The sequence below is a fragment of the Rhea pennata genome, chromosome 5 (genome assembly GCF_028389875.1).
Source record: "Rhea pennata isolate bPtePen1 chromosome 5, bPtePen1.pri, whole genome shotgun sequence".
Classification (NCBI taxonomy): domain Eukaryota; kingdom Metazoa; phylum Chordata; class Aves; order Rheiformes; family Rheidae; genus Rhea; species Rhea pennata.
This window is the reverse complement of record NC_084667.1, coordinates 15,495,772-15,513,316: the sequence shown is the minus strand read 5'-3', so window position 1 is coordinate 15,513,316 and position 17,545 is coordinate 15,495,772. Positions and strand designations below refer to the sequence as shown.

The following is a 17,545-nucleotide window of genomic DNA, read 5'->3' as shown; positions in this document are numbered from 1 at the left end:
AGTCATTTTTTTGGTATAAAATATTGCATAGCTGCCTGTTTTGTAAAGATCTGAAGTGTACCTATTGCTCCAAAAAATTTGCAAAACAGGTGAGGTGAAACTGAATATAATTAAAATTTAAATTGAAAAATAATAGGAGAGGTAGCTTCACAGGGAGAGGTTTGGGCTAACTTTTGAAGAGTAGCAGCATAAAATTTCACTAGTCATAACATTCTACAGGGAAAATCAGCATGAATAGTTTGATATGCTGTGGTGCATTGTGAGTCTTTTATATTTTGTACGTTAAGTTGTGGTTCAGAGGTACCATTCACATGTCCAAGCCTTCAGCTTGCGTTCTCAGACATGTTATGTTGTATGCTTGCAAGTTCTTCAAAAATGTGGTTGTCTGGGTCTTTTAAGTACCTAAATATTTTATTGCTCTGACTTTGATACTGGGAAGTTTTGTGAATTTAATCAAAATTGATTTTGATTTAAATGGTGCGCACTGTAAGTCTTAAGTTGTTTAAAAAAACAACGTAGGTCATAGGTTTCCACTGAAATGGTCTAAATGCAGCGGTGAGGACTAGCTTGTATGATTTGGGATTTGTTAGGCTTGACCTACAGCCTGGCCACTTCTCAGCGAGCCTGCCAGCCCAGTGCCCTGAACGGTAACGGTTGTCCTAAGTTCCTCCTGCAGTTTCTTCAAAAAGACGTATTTTTCTACTCATAGCGCAGTTGACGGGTAATAAATCACAGACCGTTTCACAAGTCGCCATGGGATATGCACCAGATGCAGCTCAGCAAGCGCAGAGCCAGCGAGGCAGAGCAGAGCAGAGCAGCTAAGGCTTTGCTGGAAGGACGTTCTCGCGTGGAGCAGGCTAGGCAGTGCCAGTCACGTAGAGTAAGCATGCAGTGAGGACGTCGTCGTCTTGGCCAAGTAGCAGGCTCTCTGCTGGAAGTCGTATCCAGCTTGTGTTCTTTTAAATAACTTTCTGAAGTTATCTTTCAAAAGTCAAACTTAGGAGAATCACAAAAGAATCTTTTTGTCTTCCCATGACATGGAGAAGACATGTTCCACCCATTACGTCGTGAAATATATCAGTTCGTATGTCCTGAAATGGTGAATCATAGGGTTTAATTTAGTATAATCGATAGCCGTTGATGCTGATGGATGGTTGGCCATTAGTACAGCAAATGCTTTGATTTCAATTGCTTCTCCTTTATTTTTAAATGAGCTGTGCGTTCTTTACTATCCTTCGCCTCTCCTTTTTTCTGCAGTACACTAAAACTAAGAAGCTTCTCTGATTAAACTGAGACTGTTATCAACTGAATGGACTGTAATCTATCAGGAAAAATGGTTTTGATAGGATTTCAGTAAATAATTTTTAAGATTTTAATTCACCATTATTTTAGTGTTATAGCATTGCTTTGAGATTTATTCCAGTTTTGTTTATAACAATATATATTCTCTTCAGGCCCAATTCAAAAAGGATTGATTTGAAACATATTTGCAGAAGCATCTGAGTAGCCTCGTTATGTTTAATAGGGACTGAGTGCAAAAAAGCTTTGCTTAACTGGACTTTGGAGTGCAAATTCTTTTGTTAGCGCATATACGGATACTGAGCACAGTGGTTTGCACAGTTAGAACCTGTGTTGTGATTTAAGCAAAGATTGCAAAGGGTTTTATGAACACATGTGAGAACATCTCACAATCTTCTACTGATAGATAATATTACTCCTACTTTGCTACTTGGCAAATAGAACCCTAAAAACGTGAAGTGACTTGTCTGGTGTCATAGGAAAGTTTCAGCAAGAGAGCTGGAAATAAAACGCAGATCTGAGATTCCAACTTTAATCTCTGGATAGTATTTCTACCCTTGCTATCCTAAAGGTTTGCCTGCCTGTGAAGATTTTGTGTTACTATACCTAGGTCCATAAGAATCCATCGGGATCCATCATGAACCTCCAGAAAGAAGGGCAATTGCTTAATGAGGAAACCATATTGTGGTATTAAGATACTTCGCTATATACTATTTCTCCCTATTGCTCAAGGTTTTACCATTTGAACTACAGATTTCTAAGCTGATAGGGATTTTTTGGCCTCCTCTGTGCACAATAAGAGATGCAAACTTCTACAGGTTACACAGTCCTGATGCTCTGAAGGAAGTGGGCATAGACTCACCTTGCTCCTATAACTGCAAGACCACTTTCCTATCATTTCTTTTACTGCTTCACTCCAATTCCATTCTCTTTGCTCCCAGGGTCCTCATCTTCTGGACTCTGGATCTCCATGCTTTTACCTTTCAAAATTTTTATCCTTGTTATTCTTTGTCTTCCACACCAACCTGATCTAATGGCTTCCTGTGCTGTGACTTCCAAAACCCATCCTTCTGTCATCTTTTCTACTGACTTCTTGCTCTCAAAGGATCCTAGAACATCGTTCCTCCCTTGACTTGGTGCAGTTTGTTTCCGTCACCCTCTTCACCTTGTTTAGAGCTTGTTACCAGTCCCCTTCTCTTTGCCTTCCTTCACCATTACCATCTCCCAGTAGTTGTCATTTTGGCCAGTTGGTCTGCAGACTTCTGTCAACCCTCAGGTTTGGCTGCTGCTGTCTTGCGTTTAGATCTGATTCTTTCCTCCTCCTTGTGTTCACATTCCCAATGTTGGAAATCGTTGGGTGCCTGAGAGGAACTTTCTCTTTCTTCTGCTCTGAATTTACAGTGTTTTGTCTTGGAGACATTCTGTCCCACAGCAGTCCACTTCTGGGATCTTGCTGAAAGTCTTCCTCAGCTCATGAGCTAGAGCATGTCTACAGCAAAATTACATGATGCAATCTTAGTCTCTACTGAATATGTGATAACTGCAGTCTTTTGCCTAATTTCCTAAAGAAATTAGATGTGTGCAACTTTGCAGCTGTCCTGCTTTTCCCAATAATGTTTTAACAAACAGATTAGGTGGCTCAAGAATTATTTTTTATGATCATTTTGCTCTGCAGTTCTGGGAGATTCTGTCGTCTAAGTGAATAGTAACCAGCAAAGTAGAAAACCCGGACGTGCAGAGAACTGAAGCAGCTGATGCATTCCCTTCCCTGCAGAAGAAATAGAAGCGTTCTGGAAGCCGGGGTGCAGGCAGTAGACGGGGGACGAAAACTATTTAGAAGTGCAAAAGACATTTGGAGGAGGGTGCCTTCGATCTGTCCTTTAACACAAGGTTGTGTGAGATGTAGTTCACAAGTCAAATGTAAATTATAGGGAATTTCTTTATGACCTGCCAGGGCTGAGAATCAGCCTGTGGTCTTTGGTGCAATACTTGTACGCATCTCCACTGGTGGTGATGGTGCTGGAGCAGCTGGCAGTAGGCAGTATTCCAACGGGTCGGTCACATCCTCTCCCCCAAGGCAGGACATGTTGTGTCCCGCTCTCGTGGACAAAAGATAGCTGAGAGTGGATGTGATGTGTGTGATAGGACAGCAGGAAGCAGTGGAGGGCTGGGAGATGCTGAGGGAAGCATGAAGAATTGCAGGAGGCAGAGGGGAAGAAGCAGTAGGGATTACGTATATAGCTGCTAGCTGAAACTTGGTGTAACTGTCTTTATTGGCCTACATGGTCATTTGAGCTGTAAGCCCCTGTTTTGTGCTTGATCAGTATACAGATTTACTGTAACGGATTAGTAAGACAGCTTTCTGAACTCTTGAGACTGATCTATAGGCCACACAACATCAAAGGATTTGACTTATTTATGTCCTGGCTTGATGGATGACTCATGCCAAAAATCACATAATAATGTCTTGCACTGCTATTGTTAACTCTCAGATGCTTTTCCAAATATCTTTAATTTATAGAAGAAAACCAGTCTGTGTTATAATGATGCTGTAAATATGGGGCTGACCTCTTTCTTCAGTACAGCTTGACTGAGAATAGTAGATTTGCAACAACATTACTGAAAGGAGAAACTTCAGGACATAAAGGAGAAACTTCAGGACATAGTTTGCCCGAAGTTTGTCACTGTGCTCTACATGAGAGGCATGCTGGTGGTCAAACATGCTCTGCTCCAGATGCTACCTCTGGCTGCATCTTTAATTAGACGATTGTCACAACTACTGCAAAACCACTTGGACAAATACAGTGACTATCTGCTCAGAAGCAGGAACTGTGTTGGGACAGTATGTGGGGGCATCGCGTGCTCTCTACTTGTGACCAAATGCAGTCGGATTACTAAAAGCCGAAAACAGTAAATCGGAGCACTGGAAGACTCATAACACGTTACAGAATCAGACTTTATTCTCTGAAGCAAATATGGGGTCAGGTTATGCAGTCCTTACTCATGTAAGAGATACTGCTGAAGGCAGTCCCACTGATCTAGTAAAATAAAAGCTACAGGGATAATGGCACAGTTTGAGATATTTATTCAATTATTATTTTTAAGTGAGGCCTTTTCCATAGAAAGGAGGGATGTAAGTAAAAACAGATGTTACAAGCAGCCTCCAAGAAATCCCAACCCCCAGCCTAATTGCTGCTGTTACATTTTCCCACAGCTCAGAAGGCAAGTCTCATGGACAAAGTGCTGCCCATGATCTTATTTTATACTTTCTAGTATGTGCTTGATATATAAGGAAAAACAGTTTCGGTTGTGGTATCAGGGAAAATTTATATCTGAAGTGGGTAATGGAAGAACTGGTTTTATAGTAGCTCTGAGAGAATTTTGTGTAGTAATTCTTTTCTGCTGTTGTAAAGACAAAAATTTTCCTTTCCCATTACCACATCAAATGCAACTTCTTAACTTACAATGTTCAGAAACCACTTTGTAATCGTTGCTCTGTTTTTCCTTTTTTTTCTTTTTTCTTTCTTTTTTTTTTTTTTTTTTTTGCCTAATGCTTTCTGTATATATATAGGTTTATTAGCTGTCTTCCATTTTTTTTGCCTAGACTTTTTAATGGCCCCTTTGATGCTACCACTCAAGCTGCTGACCTCCCTGAGGCTAAAATTTCTTCCTCCTCTTCTTCTTCTCTTGAATTATGCACTTTTCTTCCCTAGCCTCACCTTAAAAGTGACATCTTCAAGTGCTTCTCAATAGCTCTTTTGCGCTATTCATTTCTTTAGCTGCTTCTCTGTCTCTTTTTGTGTGTTTCTGGGCTCTTTAAACACATTTTAGATCTTTATGATGGCAAATAATTCATATCCAGGTCTGTCCATTTATGCTGATATTTGTGAAAGTAGTATGGTAAAGTAACTTTTCTATGAAAATAGATTTGAGCAATGGCTGTCTGTTAGGTGAAAGTGGTTGACTGGCTTGTTCAGCATAACTTTTGACCATCCAGCTAATATGTCTGGTCAGTTGTTTGTGCATTCATTCGTCTGTGTGTGGTTGATATATTTTGCTAAAAGTATTACATAATTATGTTAATCTTCCTGTCCATAAATAGTTGAACTTTTCATGGTGTGCTGTCCCTGATGAGGAACCAGGTGTGCTGCAAATGAGCTACTAGTTCTTAGAGTGCATTTTTGACTTGTCGCTTTGATTTAATTATTCAAGACCATAAATAACAATGTTATTTATGTTATTTATAAATAATATATGGAGATGTTTCTGATTAATGAAAATAATAAGGGTAGCCAAGTTCTGCAGAGTTAGAATGTTATTGATCCTTAGGCTAGGGATTAGCATCTTGTCTCAGTTGGAGCTGAAATATGATCTGAAAATAAAAACCTCAGGAGAGGATTTTTCATATCCGTTCTGGATAGTTCAGGTAGAATGATGGCATCTATGAAGTATATTTTACTGTTCATTTTTATACCAAGTTTAGTACATTTATCTGTCCAGGAAAGAAGCAAGTGCCCTGGCTATGGATTAGACTTTGCAATAGTGTACATCTATATATACTAGCTAGCTTTTTATGTGAATAACAAAAACATTAATACTTGTAATGCTTCCTTGGAAAGGCCAAAGCTGTGTTTCAGATGTAACCTGCCTCCTGTAACCTTATGATCCAACGTACATTCAGTAGGAAACTTTAGCAAGTGTTCTTTCAGTTGAGCATGGTTTTGGTGTTCTGAGAACGTGGTCCAACTTCTGCAGCCACAGTGACCCAACCCAGGCTTTAGAAGTCCCTAGAGACTGACACTGATTTGGTGGTAACAGTTTTTGGCTCTGTGGTAGGCTAAATAGAAGGCAGTGTGTATCTCTGTGCATAGCATAAGCAGAAAATACATCATTTAGGTTTTGGTGGCAGTACTTACCGTCCAAGTAGGTCAGATAGAGGCATTCTTTGGGCTAGGTCTGGTCTGCAGGCTACGGGTTAGACTTTGTTTTGTTCTGGACTCATAAACAGCTGCTGCTGTTGTCATTGTGCCAAAGAGCCTTGAAATGGTTTTCTGTCAGATTTATGCTGTGTACTGTAAAACTTGGTGTGGAGGGGGAGTCCCGAGAAATTCGTACAGTCCTATTATAAAATAAGAGACTGCAGGCAGGAAAAAAACCCACTAAACAATACTGCTCCATGTCATTGGTGCCCTTGGCATACCAGTACCCAGAGGAGGATCTACTAAGTGATACTGGACACTTAACCTTGTGCATGATTAATTAAAAGACATATATAATGGAAATCCTTGTCCACGTGGAGTTATGAAAGCTGAATGATCGAGTAATGCTGAATGCTTCCTGGGAGGACTATTATTTATGGACTGCTTTCTCTCTTTTGGTCTTTCCAGGTGTTCCAGGACCTCGGCACTTCTGTGTTGATGGGTGCATTCAGAGGATACAACATCTGTCTCTTTGCGTATGGACAGACAGGTTCAGGAAAAACTTACACCATGATGGGAACACCTGTGAGTTATTGCTTAGAGTTCAGTGATGGGTTTTGCAGAAACATTATTTGCTTTTTTTAAAAAACCTAGATTATGGTACTAGTGGAGCAGAATGCTTGCGCATGTTCTACTTGGTGAACGTGTGTGTGTGTATGAATGTGTAAAATGAGAGGTAAATGCCTAGGTAAATAATGTAGCATCAATTAAAAAAAAAAAGAAAATAAGGCATAATTTAAATGTTTCTTTTAGATAAAAACATCTTATGTAAGAATGAATCTCATTGCTATGCTAGAAGATATTAAGAATATATATATATATATATATATATATATACACACACTCTTGAATGCCTCCAGTTTTTTAGAAGCATATAGCTCAAGACAATACAATGTATTTGTTATAACGTAATTTTTTGGCAGTCTGAGCCATCCTGAAATTAAATTATTTTCACAAATGAAAATGGATGCAATTCACAGGTATATTTTTGTAACAGACTTTGTTATCTACTTGGAACACTTACCAGTTGCAGAAGCTATCCTTTGCCTTGTGGAAATGATACTTGCTTTACTTCCAGTTTTGAAATTAATTTGAATGGTATTTGTAGAAGCTGTTGTATTTTGAGGGACTTGGCTACCGGGAGCTACTTAGAGTGCACTTTAGTATTGGTACTCAGCTCCATGGGGAGAGTTAAGGACTCCTGCACTCTGCTGCAGCAGAAGGCAGCCTGGTCCTTCTCCATCATTATTCTTGGTTATTGGTAGAATGTGACTTTCCCCTAAACAAGAGATTTTATTTAGCAATTTGCACAAGTAGGCCTCTATTTCCTACCCCCAAGAGGATTCAATTTAAAAAGCGAAACAAGGGTAAAGCTTGCTCACATCCCAAAGAGAGGAAGAAGGCTGGCCTGGCCTGGTTTATGTTCTGCACAGCAGTGTGGATGTTTCTTCCCCCTCCACTGACATCAAGAATATGATTTTGTTTGGTCTGCACTGAACTTTTGTCCACAGTAGTATATTTTCTTGCAGAGTCTGAACCGTTTTTCTTTTCCTCTCCTCTTCCCTCTCGATTTTCAAATGCACCTTGTGAAAGTCTGCCACGGTATTCAGCAAGGGGATTTCACCGGAGCCTGAAAGTGTTTCTAAGGGTGTGCTGGCGCCGCAGTCACTGCGGTGTGAACAAGCGTGCCGCGAGACCAGCTCACTGCACAGGCGCGCGCCGTGGCTTCAGCGCTGTGCAGACTGTTTGGGCACAGCTGAAATTAGCTGGTTTAGGTACCGCTAGCGGTGCAGCCTGCACCGTGAGTCCTGCAGCCCGTAGCCTCTTCTTGAGACATGACGTAGAAGATAAAGCTTTTCTGAGCTCTGTGATGCCACAGCATAAAGAAACAGAAGCAGAATAAGGAAAAATAAAATACTATTAACTGATCAAACTAATTTCCGTGCTGGCCTGGCTGTATTTATGCTGAACTGCAGCACCTCCAGTGTAGACATGCCCCATGTCTTTACATCAAACAGCTCTTGATTTAGCCCTGTGAAGTCTCTCCACTGATACTGTACACGTTGCTCTAAAATGGCTATTTGCTATAAATAGTGTTTTTACTGTAGCCAAGACAGCTGAAATTGCACAGCACACTGGTCCTTTCAGTGTTTCATGTGCAAGATGCTTCAGCTGTGCATTGCCGTGCTGCACTCCAGAGTGGTTTGTGTTGTGATCCTCTGTACGGTCATTACTTTGATGTTGCACCATGATTCTGCCTTTTCCTCATTACTTGACTTTTATTTAATAAATGAGTTTTGTAAGGGTAAGAGCAAATATGTTAATTTTATTATTATTATTATTTATAGGCTTCGATTGGGTTGACACCTCGTATATGTGAGGTACTTATTTTTTTATTTCACTCACATTTGTTTAAACTGTTAGATCTTCTTGTTGGATTTAAAATTTATAAAAAAATTTGGTTTGTGCAGGGTCTCTTTTCAAGGAAGGATGATTACTTGGACCAGACAGCATCTTGCAGAGTAAAGGTCAGGTAAGAATGTCACTGTTTTGGTCAATGGTATGACTGCTTTCAAAAATACATCTCTGTAATCAAACAAAGCAAAGACTCTGTTTTCTCATATGTTGAGCATTTGGGGGTAAAGAAGAGGAAGGATGAGAAAGTGCTGATGTTACTTCTGAGTACTGCATGTATAGATAGCTCAAATGCTTTAGGAATTTAATTCCTGTTTGTCTAACTCCTATATTTGAGCCATAATTCTATGTTCCATTGTTATTCACAGTTCCCATATTCATTCTCTTATTCATAATACCCAGTGAAACACTGTGTTTGCAAATTTGTGGATTTGGACTTGTTAGCTTTAGAAAAAGCTGATTTCATGAATTTTTAAATGAAAGAGCAAATGTCTCTTGCTTCTTGGAAAATGGCTTATCAATTCTTTCCATATGCACTGCCAGGGAAGGGGCAGTAACAGAGGTAATGAAAGTGAATGCATTAACTGAAAAATCATGAAAAATCAGTGAAAGATTCAGGTAGTTACATTGTAAGAAGAGCAATTATATGTGCTTTCTTTTCATTTCTTTTTTTTTCTTTTCAGTTTTCTTGAAATCTATAACGAGCGTGTCCGAGATCTGTTAAAACAATCAGACCAAAAGAAACCTTACACCCTTCGAGTCCGAGAACACCCTGAAACAGGACCGTATGTACAAGGTGAGAGTAGATTTCATTATAGTATAAGAATTTCAATCTGTGTCTGGTCTTTACATATCTTCACATATGTTCCTGGCACAATCTTAATCATTTCCACTGTTGCACTGTTGAGCAGTCAATTTAAAATACATAATTTGAAGAACTCTGAAGCTTCTCAGTAAAACAAAGAGCATCACAGCCCATTTGTTCTTCTCTGCTTCATGCATTTCAGCTGACATGTCAAACTCTACTGAAGTCTTGCTATAACTAGGGCTGAGCAAAGAGCTAGGATGTCAGACCAGAACTTACTGGTGTAGGAATAGGGAAAGGAATATGACTATTGCAATATTCTCAGAAAGGGGAGAATCTTGTTGGTTTGCACTAACTTGATGGATATGTGGGTACTTTGGCTGCTGGAAGAGACAAAAGAATTGCAGAAGGCATGAACTGAAGGTTTACAGGAAACACTAAATGGGACGGAGGATGGGGCCATGGTTAGAAATTAGACAGTTAATTTATTTACCCAGTGAGTAACCAGAGACAGCAAAATATTAAGTAGTTTTGATGCACAAGAATGTTGATTTCCAGTTATAGTTTGGTTACAGGAGAAGTTAAGGCACTCACAAGTCTGGAGTATGAGTTCTGATGTTACTTTCTGATGTTACTCCATGTTGTTTCTGATATCCGGGCCGTTAAATCCTGCGGTATGATATGGAAGTAAAACTTGCACAGTTATTGAGAAGTCAGGAAGATGTATAGCCTTCAGGAGCAGATTACTAAGATGAATTTGGGGCCATTGTGGGAATATATGGAGAAGAAAATGTCAAATAGGCCTTAGAAAATCTTCGAAGACCCCAGTACAGTGATTATGTGAGTGAGCAAGGCAGGTGACAAGCTAACAAAATGCTCTTCAAAAGCCACGTATATGGTGTTGGCAGTCCGGGATGCTAGGAAACTCCCAGTGATTGATTCAATTAAACATTAATTGAAATTAACTTAATCTAGACCTTTACAGTCAGCCTGAATAAGCCTATGATCACCTACCCTCCTCAAATATTTTGCTTGTTAATGTTAACCTGTATAATATACTGAAGGCTTTGCCTCTGCCTGTTACCCTACTGGCTGGGTATCCCACTCTGCTCTGTTCGCCCTTTCAGGAGTAAGTGATGTGTGAGCCATAGTATTTTGCTTTCTTTTGTCTTAAAGAAACCTAGCCTGATCAAGAGATGTGTTGACATTGTCTCTAAATAGGTTCTGTAGACCCTTTCTATCTGTTCTGTTGCTTGGCAGCAGTATATTCATAAAATAACAAAAAAAAGTAGATATTGTTTGATATTCCAGGCTGGGCCATGAGAAGTGATTAGAATCTATATTATCCATCAGGGGCCAGTAAACCTCATTTCTCTTTATTAAACCCCAGAAGACCCAGGATGGATAAAGTAGGTTTTTTAATACAATTTTTTAAAATCACACTCTTAATTGTGACTGCAACAGCAGTCCCTCGTGTGGTTTTGTGTTTTCTGGGGAATCAGCTTTCACGTCAGGTAGCAGAGGAGAGTGAAAAAACAATGTGGGTTTTTTTTCATTTCATTTGTCTTTCTTGATTTTAGTTCTTATCTTCTCTCTCACTGTTTTTGTACTTGTAGTTCATTTCCACTTTTGACTGGTGCACTTATTTCAGGGTCTTGCATAGTTTTAAACTGGAGTTTGGCCGTTCTTGCTTTGTACATTGATTAGGGTCTCGTGTAAAGTTTGCCTGCTATGTGGGTCTGTGTCTGGCCTGCGACTGCCAGAAGGCACGTTCCTCAAAGTTAGCGCGCCCGGTCATAGACAGTAGCTTTATAATGGGGATTGGAAAAGGCTCTTTTCCAAACTGATGCAAGCTTCAAAAATTGGTGAGCTTGTTCAGAAAGTAAGTGCATGCGCTTCCTTTCTGGTACACCTTGTCTCTCTGGTGGGCAGAACTCCAAATTTACCTCTGGAATCGCTGCTTCTGAAGGTGCTTGGCTGGCCACCAGGTGGATACTAACTCACTTGACACCTGGGAAGGACACGTTTAGTAGGGAAAATGCGTTTCACAGAATTTGGTTGGTTCCAAACAAAGCCAAACAGATACTCGCTTGTTTTGGCTTTTAAATATAGAGTTCTTGTCTCTGTTCATTTTCTAAATTCCTGTTGTTCTCCCTGGTTTGCTTTTCTCCCTCTATTTCTCTTTATCGTGCCGTTACCTGCGTTTCTTATTTAGAGAATAAGAATTGAAAATCAAGTTAATTACTCATGTCCGGATTTTTAGAAGAGCCCTAAACAGTTAGGTTTCTTAGACACAAGCTAAAATAACAGCAGTGATGTGTCACCTTTTGTCCGAGAACCTCAGGACGCATCACCCACCTTTCAGTAAGCCTTATCACCACGCTGTAGAAGAGGCTGATGCTACCCACGCTTTAGAGATTGAGCTAAGATGTGACAACAGACCTGACCAGGCGACTCAGTGGCGGGGTGAAGCCTGGCATTCCCAGTTCTTCCTGGGACACCTGCGATGTCGGTAACAGAGCATCTGAGGACCGCTGTTACCCGTCCCTCATTTGAAGCAAGCAGTTGGGAAGTGTTTCACGTGTAGGCTGCCACGCGCGAGGGGCTGTCTGGCACTGCGGCTCCTTCAGCTGTGCTTTCCCAGCACAGCAGCGTCCTGTTTAACAGAGAGTTGGAAAATAGATGAATTGATGGTCTCATTAGTATGGCAAACTTACCATCCTTTGAAAAGGAGATTCGTAGACATTTGGCCTTTATTGAGATCTTTCCAAGATTCTTTTTCTACCTGCTTGTTATCTGAGAACCTCATTGTTGGTGGGGTACAGACACTAATTATTTTCTTTTAGCAGCTGCTCATTCACCATACAAGAAAAGGTCTTTAAACGGCTTCCTTCCTTGGCAGTTTCCATCCCTTTTCTCAAGCCTGTGTCTCCAATGATTCCTTGGCTGCAGTTTCCGGGTTTTAAAAGAAAATGAAGTTATAGCTGGGATGCAGAGGTCTGACAGTGGGCTGGCTTGCCTTTTGTCACTAGTCTGTCCTCATCTGGAAACTTCTAGGCTAAATCTGTCACTTCTTCTTTTCCAGTTTTGATTTATTTTAATTCTATTTTACCCTTTTTGAATAAGAATTTTATACTTGGATGCAACTAAAAATTTTAAATAAAACACTTTTTTGTTAGAGTTCTGAAATATCCCTTAAGACTTCCCTTTTGATGAAATTTTGTATTTTTTTAGTATGAGAGGAGAGTACAAAAAATGTTAACTTAAATAATATTTGCTGGGTTTGGACACCTCATTAAAACCAGGGTAAGTGCTTTACTTTAGAAGGTTCTCTCTGTCTTCTGTATCTTATGACAGGCTCCAAAAATCTTTGTGTTAATGGCTGTAAGAAAAAATGTAATTTTCAATGATAAATGTGTTTCGCATTTTTAGAAAAACTGATCTCATGCATGAAAAATGAAGCGATTTTTTTGTTAAAGGCATCATGGGTGTTATTGCAGGCTGCTGTGAGAGCATGTGAATAGAAGTGATTTGAGGCTGATGAGTCAGTGGCTAGAGGCAACAGTCAGATGACTAGTTCCTTTTTTTCAGATATATATATATATAAAAATATATTAATAAATGTGCATGTACAGCTTATGCAATTAAGAACTGTAACCTTTTTATCTGAGCCAATCTTTGTATCTTTTGAGAAGAGGGATTAATGAGGATCTGTTACGTAGTTTCTTATGGAACCGCGCTCGTTGCTTCCCGTCGCAAATGAGCAGCAGCGAGAGGGGTATTTTGCCTGCAGGTGAGGAGCACAGTTAGCTGGGGTTTAATCACATGCAATGCAAGAAAATGAAGCAGTTCACAGCGCTGGTACAAAATGCCCTTGTCAACTGCAGTAATATACAGCCGCAGTCAACAGCGGTTGATCTCTGTGCTGAAGGCGGCGGCGGTTTTTCGTGTAGTCTCCCCCACCGCAGGACCACGGTGAAGAATCTTGTTTCCAGTAGCTGGATGGCAGAGACCGGACTCATCCGCAAAGCTACTGGAAGAGCAGCTTATCTTGCAGCTTGCCTCGCATTCCCCTTCCAGCCGGTGTGCTGTGCGGGAGGAAGGAGAGGGGCGAGCGTCGGGCAAAGCTCACGCGTTTTCCCTCCTTCCCCTGAGATCCAGTCCGCTGAGGACAAGCGTGTGCGTGTGCCGTTTGCAGCACGGGCTTGGAGGCGTCTCCTCGGAGGCTCCGCTTGTGCGGCGGGTGTGTGGTTGGTGTCAGGGATATCCGGAGTGCTGCTAGCGCTCGCTCGGGTGAGGAACAGGCAGAGGGGAAAATCAGAATTTAACCCCTTTCAGGATGCTTAGTTGCCCTGGTATTAGAGGGGGCAGTGCATTTTCCATTTGCAAGTCCGGTCAGGTTGTCCCAGCTCCCAACGCTTAAATCTTTTGAATAGTTTCCAGCCCATCGTTTTTCCACGTAAAAGCTGTGAGATTGTAGCCTTTAAAATGCTAAAAGTGTTTCAGTCCTTCGTGCTGGAATCGTTTCAAGCCTCTCCCTCGCAGATGGTTGCACTGTTAAGGAATCGGCCGCTCTTAAATCAGGAAATGATGCAATCTATTTTGTTGCTCCGAGACAGATTTCTGGGGGAGATTGTCTTGCTCTGAGGCAGATTTCTCGAGAGGAGCAAGAGCTTTCGGCCTTTTGTTAGTATTGAAAATGACCTCCCTTTTTGCAGCGGCCAAGCGAGCGTTGTCATTTCTTCTCAAACGACGCTCGCAGTATTTCATTTACCGTGTTGTAAAGCAAATTATTTTAGAACTCTGTGCCACATTCGGTGTATGGAAATGTAGGTAGGTAAGAATTTCCTCCATGCCTCTGTTACGTAATTAGTGCTTCAGCTGGTTAAATAAAATCCTGAAAAATGGCCTGGGAAAACAATACATGGTGATTTCCATATTCTGTGTTTGAAAACCCCAGTGCTGTTGGAAAAATCATGGCCCTTTTTCTCAAATGGAAAATGTGACGACTTCTGGAATTATTGTATTGGAAAGCTACACCAGAGAGCACAAGAACTGCTTTTCTTTGAAAATCATCCTATACTTGTGTGTGTGTGTGTGTGTGTGTGCCTGCATATACACTATAGTAATGGGATTTTTTTAAAAGTCTAGGTAATCCAAATACTTTTTTTTTCTTGTGTGTGTATCAGTTGTTAGATGACTAACATTAATTCCCATCTCTGGGCTAGATTTTGCTTTCATTACTATCTGCGGTGACAACCTCTAACAACATCAGAAATAGTTATTTCAGTCACGCTGAATTTTTAAATTCATCTTGACTTACACTCTGGCTGAAGATAAATTGTTTGATCTAGATAAATCACATTTTTCAGTACTCTGACCTCTCATCCACACTGTAGTGGCCTACGGTAAAACAAAACCTGAATCAGAGCAGTAGTGAACTGAAAAAAATGAATAGCCCTGGACTTCAACTTTGAGATAAAACATTTGGGAAGGAACTGTTTTACTAGGGTGCATTGCATGGTAAGTCTCACTTCACAGCTCAGAGGGGTTTTTTTAGGAGTCTCCGCAGTGCAAATGATAAGTTATCGTCACCACAAAATGCAGAGGAGGCATTAAACTGGATTTATGTGATATACTAGCCTGCTGAGGTCAGTTTTGTGTCTGCTGGAATTTGCATTTTGTTAGGTGCTGGCAGTGCGATTAGGCACAGCAGCGTGCTGCCCTCCTCTGGGGCTGCCTTAGTCACAACCACCGTTCTGCTACCCTCGGCTCTGCAATGCAGTATTTCTCTCACTTGTTTTTGGCTAGCTTTTTCCTTAAAAATGAGATCAAATTAAAAAAAAAAAAATCCTGAAAGCAGGAGGTATAAAAGGCCTCATGTTTCATGTCATGATTTGGATACCCTCTGGGGAGAACGAGAGCATCGGGACTCTTAAGTGTTGTAGGCTCAGTGCTAATTAAAATTAAGTACGTGCTTAAATATTCTGCACAGGGAATGAATCCTAATTCTGAGAGTCATGTGAGCAGAACCATTACCCAGAGGCAACAGCTAAAATTTTACTCCTGTGCAGGATACGTACCCAAATAATAGTGGTAACATAACTGCATCTCCACGAGGAATTCCCAACTGTACTATTTTTTTAAATATCACTGTTCCACTGGTGAGTTGGAAATAGGTCCATCCTTTCAAGGTGCAAGGCATTTTTATCACTCACGTCACTGCATCTGAACATGGACTGCAATGTTTTGTTTTACTTTATTTTAGCTAAAATAGTTCCACCAGTTCAGAGACTACTTGTAGAACAAGCAGGCATCCCAGCAGAATAGCTTTTTGCTCCAGATGTTGGGTAAATTGTTGTTATGACTCCACAGTGATAAATGAAATGAGGGGAATGAAACTTTCTGAGAAAAATATGCATTTAACTCTTTTTAAATGTTTGGCAGGATTGTCTCAACATTTAGTTACAGACTACAAGCAAGTTGTAGAACTTCTGGAGAAGGGAATTGCTAAAAGGTATTTTATAGAACGAACAAACTCTGCCTTTATTTAACGCTTTTCTTTCTCCACGTTTTGATTCCATTGATGGCTGCTTTTTAACTTACCGCATTGCTGATGCTTTGCGATAGGATATGTCTGGTTTTACGATCATTGCCAGGAAGATGCTATATATCCTCGTATTATCCGTAATCGTAGCCACAGGGGCTCACAAAGTTGTTGTTAAACGTCTTTCTTCAAAACTGATCCCTTGCTGACTTACACACAAAATTCTGCCATCTGCCTGGAATAAAAAAGGTAAAGCCAGGGAAGTTTTTGCCATAAATGGTTTGGCATTTTTTTCCTCTGCTTGCTCGTGGCACTTTCGACCGCATAGCTTTCAACTCACTGCTAGTGCAACTTACTGATTTATGACTGCTGAAAAGATGATATGTTTTTCCTTAATTTTCATGCAAGAATTTTAAATTTTTGCACCCAATCACGTGCGTGGTTGCGACAAGAGGACTGCAGGAACTGGCATACCAGTGAAGTCAATTGTTAGTCGAGTGATTTTATTCCTCTTTCTACAGGCAGCCTTGAACACCACACAACTACCATCAGAGTGATGGAGAAAGAGTATTATTTCCAAAGGAGAATCCTTCAAATACACAGCACAGTTCTAAGAGTGATGTTAACCCTTTTGAGAAGGGAGGTTGAAATGTCAGGGTAGCAGTGACGCTGCCAAGTAAACATAAATTAATGCTGCACTGTGACAAAGACAGAACATGCAGCAGGATTAATTTTTGCTCCTTATGCTTGTGCCAATTAGTAGATATAACTCTGTTATAAAAAGAGAGTTTTTCAAAATAAGTTGCCAGTCTATCCACTAGCGTAATGCTGCAGTGGTCTCATTGCTGCAGTAGAAGACGTAGCAAAATCACTGCTTCAGTGTTTGGGTTGTAGGTTTATGTGTTGCTGAAATTTCAGCCTTTGTCATTTGCCTGAAACCGGGCCACTTCTCTTTGGGGGTAGTTTTTCAAAAACTTGTTTGGAATATACAGAAAATGCTTGTTTACCTGCAGTCTTTGTTTTTTATAAAATACTCTGCAGAGTGCCTGTTAGCACGTCTACGAAGACGACCGAGGCGTCGGAAAAGGGCCGCAGAGCGGGATGTGCCGCTTTTTTTTAATTTCTTTTTTTTAATCTTGCTCTCCTAATGGCGTGGTTTGTCCTCCTTTCTAGGATCACGGCAGCCACGCACGTTCACAGCGCCAGCAGCAGGTCCCACGCTATCTTCACCATCCACTACACCCAGGTTAGCTAAAAATAGTCTAACTTCCTTTTCTCTTCACCCTCAAAAATCATTGTTCAATGGGTGGTGCCCTGGTTTTGTGTTATTTGTAGCACTTGCAGTGGAAACTGTTACTGATTTCCTTCGGCTCACCCTGCAGCCGTGTTTCCTACGCTGCCTGAGGTCTTGAGTATTCCTGTTCCTTCGTGCAAGCTGGTAGTTAGAAGCGATGCCAAAGACTCACCGTAAAAAGAAATACTTAAATTTTTAGGCAGCCT

At 40.7% G+C, this 17,545-nt stretch overlaps 1 protein-coding gene across 1 annotated transcript in view; it reads left to right on the top strand.

Moving 5' to 3' along the window:
- Positions 1 to 17,545, top strand: part of STARD9 (StAR related lipid transfer domain containing 9) — a 106,860-nt gene that overhangs the window by 38,305 nt on the left and 51,010 nt on the right. The window contains exons 4-9 of the mRNA XM_062576256.1: positions 6,687 to 6,803; positions 8,627 to 8,659; positions 8,750 to 8,811; positions 9,377 to 9,489; positions 15,946 to 16,015; positions 17,219 to 17,291. Coding sequence (XP_062432240.1) covers positions 6,687 to 6,803; positions 8,627 to 8,659; positions 8,750 to 8,811; positions 9,377 to 9,489; positions 15,946 to 16,015; positions 17,219 to 17,291 — 468 coding nt within the window. The remainder of the gene's footprint in view (positions 1 to 6,686; positions 6,804 to 8,626; positions 8,660 to 8,749; positions 8,812 to 9,376; positions 9,490 to 15,945; positions 16,016 to 17,218; positions 17,292 to 17,545) is intronic.